This window comes from Nymphalis io, chromosome 18 (genome assembly GCF_905147045.1).
Source record: "Nymphalis io chromosome 18, ilAglIoxx1.1, whole genome shotgun sequence".
NCBI lineage: Eukaryota > Metazoa > Arthropoda > Insecta > Lepidoptera > Nymphalidae > Nymphalis > Nymphalis io.
In genome coordinates, this window is record NC_065905.1 from 700,923 (window position 1) to 712,885 (window position 11,963).

General features: G+C 34.2%; 1 protein-coding gene across 2 annotated transcripts in view; it reads left to right on the forward strand.

Annotated features, from left to right (window-relative positions):
- The window catches only part of LOC126775248 (uncharacterized protein CG3556), a 115,008-nt gene extending 103,614 nt beyond the window's left edge, over window positions 1–11,394 (forward strand). For both annotated transcript variants that reach the window (XM_050497045.1, XM_050497046.1), the window contains exons 3-11: window positions 3,915–3,995; window positions 4,439–4,629; window positions 5,330–5,427; window positions 5,836–6,083; window positions 6,378–6,538; window positions 7,026–7,242; window positions 7,883–8,033; window positions 9,246–9,457; window positions 9,963–11,394. In XM_050497045.1, coding sequence (XP_050353002.1) covers window positions 3,920–3,995; window positions 4,439–4,629; window positions 5,330–5,427; window positions 5,836–6,083; window positions 6,378–6,538; window positions 7,026–7,242; window positions 7,883–8,033; window positions 9,246–9,457; window positions 9,963–10,024 — 1,416 coding nt within the window. In that variant the 5' untranslated portion in view covers window positions 3,915–3,919 and the 3' untranslated portion in view covers window positions 10,025–11,394. The remainder of the gene's footprint in view (window positions 1–3,914; window positions 3,996–4,438; window positions 4,630–5,329; window positions 5,428–5,835; window positions 6,084–6,377; window positions 6,539–7,025; window positions 7,243–7,882; window positions 8,034–9,245; window positions 9,458–9,962) is intronic.
- Window positions 11,395–11,963: the final 569 nt, after the last annotated feature.

Below are 11,963 nucleotides of genomic sequence, written 5' to 3' on the forward strand. Positions count from 1 at the left end.
TTGTCAGCCAGTTATTTGAATAATTTGCCTTGTTTGTTGGTATTACAAGCAAAGATCATCTCATTTAATGCCAATAATATAAAAAAACGATAACTAAGAATTTTTTTTTACTCAGATTAAATAAATAAAGTTTCTCAAATTAACTGTCAAATTAATTGGTTTATTAAAAAAAATGTGTTTCATCATACATACATACATACATCATCAACCTTTCAAAACTGTGCTATAAACCAATTATTATTAAAACATTTTTGATTAAGAAAGCCGAGATGGCCTAGTGGTTAGAATCGTGTTTGTGAATCGCGTGAATCTTAAGCGATGATCGTAGGTTCAGACCAAATCTTCTCAAAAAAGGAGAGGAGTCCTTAACCCAGCAGTGGGACATTCACACAGGACACTTACTTTGATGAAAAAGGATAACTTCTAAGATTTTTACCGTGATAGCTTTACATTTAATATATTCTTTAACCTTCGTTATATCCTGATTTTTATTCAATGAATACATTTATTTATTACATTCATGATACGATTAAAATTACACTAAACGGAAATATTTTATCTACTATTGCAAGATTTCATACAAACGATTTTAAACCTTTTGACTACATAAATGCGATTTAATATTCTATGACACGTCAATGCAATCGCTTAACAGTTTTATAATTTTTTAATTAGATAATTATTTTTACGTTTAAAAAATCTAATAAATTTTTAATATGTAAACACTGCAATTATTAAAGTTGCAAAATTTTATAAAAGCAATGATTATGAACAACTTAAACACTAAGCATAAGTAAAGCGTCTATGTTAAATTTGGTTAAATACGCGAAGTCGGGGCAAATACTTAGTTACATGTAAACCTTTGTACATACATGCCAATATTTTTGTAAGTAAAAATTTATCACGAAGATTCATTACTCGATTGAAAAGGAAGTACCAGGGCTACAGTCGTAGAAGAGGTTCATCAATCTCATGTCAGATAAAACACGGATCGTTGCCCATATAGATAAATTGTCTTTGTAATGCGAACAAACGGTGAAACAGATGAAGCCAGCGAACGAGCGGAATCACGTTACGTTAGTCCGTGTTTATATATTTAGAACTTTTATATAAAAACAATATTATTCCTACAATATATAATTTTATCATACAACAAAATACTGATGACGTAATTCAATGATATGAGATATCAATATTAATATTTCGGTATAAACAGTAAATGAGACGAAAATTAATTTAACAACTATTACTATAAAAAAATCTTCCCATTTGCCATTAGCTTGTAATTAAAATATTGTTATATATCACTCTAGTTTAGTTTTATAAATAAATAAATAAATAAAAATAAATAAATACTTAAAAACACCGTTGTTTCCAACTGATAGTATATAATCATCACATCTTAACCTGTGGTTGCCGTAAGAGTTACTTAACGTGTAACCAAGCCACCAGCAAAAGCGTTCACAATGAAGGTTAACATCAGTCATGCATTGTGATTTCTCTTACAGTATACGGACACTACGCCTAATCTAAATAAAATACATAAGGGAATGGTTATGACTTAAGTTCGATTAAAAAATAAACCCTTTTAAACATTTGAGTGATACATCATCGTAAGTACATTGATGATCTACTCTATCTAGTTTTCACACATGTGTATAATATAACACATGTGCAGCACTGAATTTTCATGTGCTTAATTTGTGTTTGTAATTCATCTCGTGCTTGACGGTGAAGGAAAACATCGTGACGAAACCTGCATGTGTCTAATTTCATTGAAATTATGCCACATGTGTATTCTACTAATTCAACAACTATTCCATTCGTATTGTAGCAACGTGGTGGAATAAGCTTCAAACCTTCTCTTCAAAAGGGAGAGGAGGCCTTAGCCCAGCAGTGGGACATTAACAGGTGGTTACTAAATATATAAGTATGAATTATATGAATTCACAAAAATATGTATGTACATAATAATGTATGTAGCGCTGATGGTACCTACACAGACGAGACAGACTTAACGACAACCAATTACGGACGTTTTTAACTACCGCTTGTAAAACTAATGACGTCACAATTTCACCCCCTAACTAGAAAGAAAAACCCTCGAGCTACGATAGAATTCTCATTTAATGAGGGAAACAGCAAAAACTATGGAACGGATTCATTTTTCTATTTCAAGTATAGGTACTGTTACGGTTGACATAATTGATTTTTATATTCCTTAATGAGACATTCGTATGATGGTTTTAATTTTATTAACATTTAGGGGAGAGATGTTAGCTTGTCTATGTACTTTTTGTACCCATAACAACGTGTATGCAAAATTTCATATTGATCGATTGAGCAGTGGAACAGTAAACTTTCGTATTTATATTATTAGGATTCAAAGACATTTTTTTCATTATTATACGAACTAAGCTTTTTATATAGAATACCTTATGATAAATGGTCACGAACGCCCATAGACATTGGCATTGTAAGAAATGTTAACCATCGCTTACATCGCCAATGCGTTACCAACCTTTGGAACTAAGATGTTATGTCCCTTGTGCCTGTAATAACACTAGCTCACTCAACCTTCAAACCGGAACACAACAATACCAAGTACTGCTATCTTGCGGTAGAATACCTGATGAGTGGGCACTGACTAGCACTAACTTCAATAATAATAATATTTTATTGTTATCCAAGTAAATGGAAAACAATGTATAGAAGCAGGTGTTCCATCTTAGGGCGGACCTAAGATTGTAAAAGGATCTTAGAATGTTACTACGAGTAAAAGAGGAATTAAAATTTAATTTCGTATATCTCTTTATCTATAATAATATTATAAATTCGAAAGAATCTCTGTTTTTTATCTGTTACTTTTACTTTTACTGTTTAAACCACTAAACCGTTTTCGAAATTCGGTTTGAAGCAAGTTTAAGGCCCAAGGCAGGCTTAGCAGAAATAGGCTTCTTTTTTATACGTGACACTTGCGCCTCTTCCCCTAACACGGGGGCGAAAACTATATACATAATATTAACCCTATAATACATAAGTACTAATCATTGTAGGGGAATCGGGATTGAACTTAACTCGTATAAGTATCTTCCGGTGTAATAATTAATTAAAGAGATTAAGATGATCCATAAACAATTATTACTTTCTATTTCAGATCTATTTTTAAAATTTTTTAAAAGCAATAATTAAAAATTAGTTCAAGACAGTTAATACAGTTTAACGTTTTTCGAACATTAATCTATTCTACTAACATATTGTCACTTTATCGCAATCGAATCAAAACGTAATCGTTGCCGTTTTCCTATTCTAATAACGATCTAGTTGCGGTTTGGTCAAAGATGCATCCGTTGTAGACTTGGCTCCCAGATCGCCCCTCTCCTAGCTTCGCACACAATAGAAGCGTCGCTTGTTCATACATATTCATCGCTTTATAAATATTCAATAGTTAACACGTCTCGAAGAATTATGGCGTGTTACGTATATTATGTTTATTTTATATTGAGTTTAAGATATACTTACTAATCTAATATAATAATAATTTTAATGATGATAATGTATTTTATTTTTATGGACTTGTAATATGTATTGCTTAACTCTATTTAATGACTATTTATAACGCGATGTTCTTATGACTTATGTGATAACCTATAATTAGAAGAACATTTATCGATTAACTTTTCAACCTCTGTTGAACTGTCTGTCTAATGTATCTACTGTTGGTTGTGCTAAATACACCTATATAAAAATTTAAAAAATAAACAATAAAGATTGTTTATTTTCTCTCTGTCTGCCTCTTTATATCAAGAAGCTCTCAATCCTTATAGCGAGTAGAGTTAAATGATTTAATGCACGGACAATTTTACAGTCACATACATTTTCCTGAAATTACTTATGATATTATTTTGTTTCAGCCACCATGTTCGGTATACGTTCATCCTGTATTCTTCTCTACGCTCTAATAATGATCCTTGTAAATGTACACGGACAAACTGGTAAATATATACATATTTTTTTATTTATTTTAACTGCGCATTAGATGATCACGATTTATACCGAAGGCTGAAAATTAATAAATAAAAAATGGCTTTATATATATACACATATATATTTATTTTTTATGTGAAGAAAAGATATGTGACGTTTCGTCGTTCGTTGATGTTTTGATTAATTTATTTGTGTTTTAAGAATTTAGTGGTGACGTAATTGGTGTTTATTTTTGTATTTTTTGACTTTTAGTCTTTAGTATAATACAGTTTATTAATGCACAAACAATATAAATACAATAAAAATATATAATCCTTATAATATACAATCTTTGTAAATAATAAAAGAAGCATAAATAAAATGAAAATATTAAAATTAATATAAAGGAAAAAATATAACAGTTTAGTTAAATATAGGGCAAGCATTTTTCAATTGTTAAATGTTTTTGTAGAAACTGAGGCACCTTCCACCACGAGTACGAAACCACCGCTGACAACGGTAGCTTCTACTACCGTGACTTGGGAAACTGAAACCCTGAACGAGGGTCAGGCGATACAGAAGGCTTTACAATATTTGCTGCAACATAGACAGCCCGATTGGGGATGGGGGAACGACACCCATCACGTCATGCTTACCTTACAGGTAAACTCCAAAATCACATTCAATTAAATATTACTACTAATCTAAAAGATGTTTTTTATGATTGTTATGAAGTTTTATTGGTTCATTGATGTAACTTGTTATCAATTAGCAATCCTAAATATAGATCATGATGCTTTCTGGAAATTAAAAACATGTAAGCACATTAATATAAAGTAAATAGTAAATCAATTTTTAGACAAGATACAACATAGGTGCGGACAACATGTCTGCATACATACAATAATAATAAAAGAAATGCAATGCAATACAAAAAATGAAAAGGGCAAGGTCATTATAGCACACTGTTCAATTATAGGTTGCTACATACATATGTGCAGAATTTCATCACATTACTAGTTTCCTCATGATAATTCACCGTCGAGCTGAAATATGAATACGAAGTAGACAAAAGCAAACTCATTTTCCCGGTTCGAACCCGCACCCTCGTTTCAGTTAATTCACGTCAACCAAGGGGCCATCCCCAGCTCTTTTCAGTTTATACACCCCGTTTATTTATATAAGTTAAATATAAGACAAAAAATGAAAACATTAATATGATGTGCACAAAATATCGTCTTATCGCTTACTAACGATAGTTTTGTCAGTTTCCGTTTCCGGAGATATGGCAATTGAAATTGGGGTATTAAAATTAAAAGGATTTGTCGTGACAAATAATATTTATGATATTTTATTTTTATAGTTAGCAAATAACACAGGCAAAGAGATTGAACAACAGGGCCTAGAAATGCAACTGTCAGCTAAACAAATGGAGATTGAGATACTGCTCATGATGTCGAAGTAAGTCTTTATTCAAAGAAAAATTTCCAAATTATTTATTTACTTGCACTTACACGTACAAACGTGAACAATGAAATAAAAAGGTACGTAAAGAAAGCAAAGAAAAATTAAGAGATTTAACACGCTGCCTTATTACCTCAACTGACGATTGGTCTTTCCTCGACCAAAGATTCCGAATTTCAAAAGCATTCTTATCACCATTCCACGCGCTCACGATTCGTCTTTAATAAGATCCAAATGTAAATAATTCTAATGAATTATTTATACAGTAAATAGTAAATGTTTTATTACCATTTATTTTAAAACACATTTTACTATTAAGTAAGAGTATATATGTGAAAATATCATATGACTTAGGTATGTTAGTTTGAAAGTAGATAAACTCTAAGTGTATAATGCTCGGCCAAGGCACCACGAGTCCCCGCCGCCGCTGAGCCGGCTGGCGGCGTACACGCTGGCGCTGGGCGCGCTGTGCAAGGACCCGCGCTCGTTCCACGGGCGGGACCTCGTGACGGCGCTGCTGCACCGCGAGCCGCCGCACGACCTGGAGTTCGCGTACGCCACGCTCGCCGCCTGCTCGTCCGCCGCGCACGTGCGGCGCCGACACATCCGCCGCCTGCTGGACATCGCCAACGCCGCGGCCGACCATAGTCTCGGTGAGATATTCGTTTAGGTTGCTGAGTATACTTATATCTTTTATTACACAACATATGGGTTTAAAACCGTGTATTAGTTTCTTTACTAGGAGGCGCAGAATGAAAGTTAAATAAAAAAGCAGCTATACAATCTAATATGCTATACTTATGTAATTCAAACTAAACCGCGAAAAAAAATCAAATCAAAGACCATAAACAATTTAATACTCTTTAGTGATTCGACATATGAACGAACGAACGAACTAACATGTAAACAGAAGTCTACTGTAGTCATAGTTACAATTTCCATCGCAGATACAATTTCAATGGTTATCTTGGCACTGCGCTGCGTTGTACAAGATCATCGTCACCGAAGTCTGATACATTTCGTGCGACGGCCGATGGCTGGTCTGGCGCGGCAACAACATCCCGACGGCAGCTTCGGTACTTTAACTACAACAGCGTTAGCTATACAGGTACATAGTAAGCCTCTTCTCATTTTTATGAGGAGAATTTGAATTAGTTAATGTTTTAACCGACAAGGAGCAAGAAGGAATAAATAAATAAATAATTCATTAATGTATTTTGAAGTCAGCCACGGATCTATCGAGACATTTCTGCCCCGGGCGACAATTTCAAGCAGCGATTGCGCAGGTCTATTATAGTGCACAAGTATGTGCAATACACAGTCGCGTTCTATTCACTCACTCTCATAATCCGATGGATGCCAAATTTCACTGAAAACGGCATCTTCCGCAACTGGACCAACTACGGAGTCAGCATCATCGTAACACAAAATAATTTATTAACTTATTTGTAGACTGTTGTTACAAGAATAATAAAATTAATATTTTGAGGGAGTCAGATTCTTTCTAGTCTATGACGTTGCTGTAATTGAGTAAAATGGTTATTTATCGATTTTTAAATGGGATACATATTAAGAAAACTGCGAATTATTTGTAGGCTCTCGAAGACTCCGACAACGGCCCTGGAGCTCACCAGCACTGGAGTCTCCCCGCTGCAAGGAAATGGCTGCTCGAGCGACAGGAGCCTGACGGTGGTTGGGGAGATGTGGCAAAAACCGCCGCAGCAGTTGCAGCGCTTACTCCTGCATCCCTTGCTGCTGTACGACCGCCGCATTGCAGCGATAAGTTGCTGGATAGTCGGCATGAACCACTAGGTGATATAATATGACAATAAACTAAATGATAAACTTTTTTCATTCTTTGATAAAAGACTAAGCAAAAAATTAAAACAGTTAATATGATACACGCACTTACATACACGTACAGATAAGCATACACATACAAAACTTTGTAAGTTTATTTCTCAAATGGGAATTCCTGTGAAATACACACAACGCTACACAAGGTTGGTTGTCAGTCATTAACTAAATGGTGACATTAACACGAACTCCATCTTCCACCTTATTACGAGCTTGCAAATACAATGATAACTAAAACGTATTCCCATGTTTCATTTTATACATTTTTTTTTTTTTTTATATAGAATAGGAAGGTGGACGAGCATATTTGCCACCTGATGGTAAGTGGTCACCAAACGCCCTTAGACATTGGCATTGTAAGAAATGTCAACCATCGCTTATAGCCAATGCGCCACCAACCTTGGGAACTAAGATTTTATGTCCCTTGTGCCTGTAATTACACTGGCTCACTCACCCTTCAAACCGGAACACAACAATATCAAGTACTGCTGTTTTGCGGTAGAATATCTGATGAGTGGGTGGTACCTACCCAGACGAGCTTGCACAAAGCCCTACCACCAGAAGATACATATTAATATATAGATATCGCTTTTAGATAACAATGGCGGAGATGGTAGCTTGAAGTTGGCGTACCAGGCAGGTCACTCGAGCAACGATTCTGATGCTCGAAATGTCTCCTTCACTTACACGCTCTGGCTTGGAACCAATGTCACTGAAAATTATACTTTATATATGATAGCTCCAAGGTAGTAAATAGTTCTACTAAGCTGTTACAATTGAAGCCCTATTAATTACTTGGTAATATAGTTTCAAAATAGCCTACATGGCCTAATGGTTATAACGCGTGAATCTTAACCGATGATCGTGGGTTCAAACCCGGGCAAGCACCACTGAATTTTCATGTGCTTAATTTATGTTTATAATTCATCTCGTGCTTGACGGCGAAGGAAAACATCGTGAGGAAACCTATATGTGTCTAATTTCCATGTGTATTTCACCAACCCGCATTGGAGCAGCGTGATGGAATTAGCATCATTAAATGCAAACGATTGTGTTTTTGGTGTGTTACTCATTAGCGATCGAATGGATGAACGGATTTCATTAAACTTTGTCAGTTTTATCAGGAAATAGAACATGATATTTTTCTATTAAAATTAAATATGGGCTATTTTAATTATGGTCACTTAATACTTAAACGCGAAGATAAAGTAAATTCCTGTTTGTAAATACTTATCATAAGCGGTATTCGAACCCGTGACTGTAAACATAGCAGCCTCGTGAATTGACGACTGCAAAAAGCGAAAGCTAATAGGTAATGCAAAGCAATACTACAAAGTAAAACATACTGTATATAATGTACTTGTTTAGTGGTTCGAAACCCGGACCCGTACCAGGTTTCATAATTCAGGTTCTATCAAAAGTTATTAAGATTTTCGTCAAGAAAGTCACAATAAGAGCCGGTTGGCGTGGTTGGTAGAACACTTGCCTTTCACGCCGAAGGTTGTGGGTTCGATTCCCACCCAGGACAGACATTTGTGTGCATGAACATGTCTGTTTGTCCTGAGTCTGGGTGTAATTATCTATATAAGTATGTATTTACAAAAGAAAAGTAGTATATGTAGTATATCAGTTTTCTGGTTTCCATAGCACAAGCTTTGTACAAGCTTAATTTGGGATCAGATGGCCGTGTGTGAAAAATGTCCCAGGATATTATTATTTTTATTATAATACATACTTGTATCGCAAATCACGTGAACCCATAGTTCTGTGTCACAGCTTCCTCCGATCGAACTAATTGAGTATTTGTGTTTGCAGACACACATTTGCATACATACATGCATGTCCAGTTCCTTCTTATCGGCTTAATGAAATTCAATTAGAGTGACACATAGCTCTAGTTATTTATATATAACTATTTGCTACTGAATATTTTCAAAATATAATACAAATAATTACAGGAACATATCTTTCTATCACGTGATGCAAATGGCTGCAGAACAGGACCCAAAGTTTAAATTTGAAGCTAGTGAATGGCCTAATGGTCATTATGTACACACTCTGGCTGGCCATAAGGAGGAACCCATGGGCTACCATTACTGGTTGCTCTACCGCCTGCCCGAGATACCCGACCCTGTCAGCCCCCCTGGAAACCAACTGGTTGCACCTGTCGGTACGTCATTTCCTTTAATTCGTACAAAGCTACGACAAACCTCAGTTTAAGCACCTACCTATATATTACCTAGTAAAAAGTGCTTTACCTTTCGCCAAGTGATTATTTCTTCCCATAGACAACTCCATAATTATTATAATTTGTAGTACCATTATCTTTGGATCATCAATCAATCAATCTGTTATCTATAAATCTCTGGTGTTATATTCTGTTCGATCATAACCACAAATATTTTAAGACGGAACGCAGTATTACAAAGAATTTCGTCCTGAAAACTAATTCATTGAATAATAGATTTAAAATAATGGTTTTTATTGTCTATACTTTTATAAATAAGAGAGATTAGTGATTAGTGATGATAATAACGATTTGATCACTGCTCTATCCAAAAGCTGTCAAAATTATGACGATGAATAAACTGTCGTGCTATTTTTTCCGATAAAAGTAGACTGGCATCTAAGCAGTAGCCTTATAAATTAGATAGTAATCGTGTTTTATTTTTCAGGTGTCGACGATTTGCTCGTTGAAGACGGAGAACATTATCTGTTCTGGTACAAGAAGCTGTAATTTTTATCTTAGAGTTTTCTTTGTCAAATTGTGATTTAATATTTAAGCCATTGAAAAAAAAACCATTTTCAATACAATGTTCAAGGTATAGAGTACCTTTAGATGAGAAGACGCGTAGAACATCTACATTTAGCTTAGTCGTATCTACTTTAATTCTCTCGTATAGTTACAACCTTCAAAATACCAATAGTTTTGATAGTAATCAACTTTAAAATATGTAGGAATATATAATACATTTAAATTAACTTATTCAAGTAATAATTCAAACTATTTACTAGAAGAATTAGTAATAAGTACTAATGTGTATTCGATATAAAACCTTTTTTCTGTATTTTGTAATTCACAGACAATTTAGTGTTGCTAAGCTGAAGTTTTCCTATATAAACAATTCACCTGTAAGGATCAATAGGTACGAGCACTTTTAAATATGCATGCAATAGAAGAAAACGTATAATAAAATGAGAAATATGATCAAATCTTAAAAATATACGGCCTTACTTATGAATGTTATTTAGCGGGTGATTAGTTCAATAATGCTGTCTTCTTTTACCGAATGTCAAATCATTAATGACAGAAAGAGCGAAATCATTGTCCAACTGAACATCCGTTAAGCAAAGTTTATAAGTAAGGGCGATATTGTTTTATAGATTTAGATTACCATTCCAACGTTGCGAGAAACATATAAGTAATCGTACAATATTTTCATTGCACAGTTTGAATGAAAAAGATGAAGATGAAAACGGTGCGATTATTATATCTTTAATAAATGTCTTCTTCTTGGATTGACATTTTTGTTTATTTTTTTTTAACGGCTGTGAATACTAGGTCTTTGCAGCCGGTCTTAATCGAAAATAGTACTTCTCCAATGTTGTCATATCGTAATAAAATGATCTGTTTTTGATGTTGAATAATTATTAACGTACCATTATGGTGATACACATTTTGCTTCTCAAAAAAATTTGGAACAAACTAGATACGTAATTATTTGCACTTAAACACATCTAGTTAATAACATTCCATGTATACGTATTTTAAAACTATTTTAATCATGACAAATATTTAGGTGTTGCCATCATCAGACATAATATCATATGTCAAATATTCGAATTTCTCGAGAAATATATTAAAAAAAAATCAAAACATATTCGTATGACTTTCCAAAACATAATTCTTATTTCATTAACTTTAAAAATGTTTTAGCAATGTAAAAATAGCTTCATAATTAAGGTTTACATTAATGCGCAATCTAACATAGATTAACTCTTTTAATGTAATCATGTTAGGAGACTGAGCGACACGAGCGTCACAAGTACATTAGCGTAACATTTTTATTATAACTACTGAATGGTTCTTAATAAATATTGAAATTACTTCAAATTGGTTTTATTTTATAACCCATCAATATGTTATTTTACCTACCTATGTCAATATTCTATGTTTTAGTATTGACAGCAGATCCCTAGGTCCTGGATTAAAATCCCAGGTCGGGCCGATAAAGTGTTTGTGAGTTTTTCTGTCGAAGATTCTCAATAGCAGCCCGGAGTCCGGCTGTTGGAATGTGCACTCCCGTGCCTCGGAAAGCACGTAAAGCCGTTGATCCTCTGCATAAACACTTTCCGGTCGTGTCGGTTTACCGTCCCGTCGGATTATGAAATTTAGGGAATAGAGAGTGAACTTGTGTTTGCGCACTGGTGCACTATATGTCCCGCGGAGATGGCTAATCTCGTGGACGAAATAGGTCTGAAGGACATCATTTTCTACTTTATAAATAGCAAGGTCCTCGTTCCACCTCCGCATAATTACAGTCACAAGAGACCTAACATATTCCCTATACACCTGCCGTCCTATTTAAAAGTACAAAAAGCTATATAATTGATTATTAAGTCACATATTTAAAGCATTAGACAAGGGCGATTAAGGGATTATTAAAACAAAAACA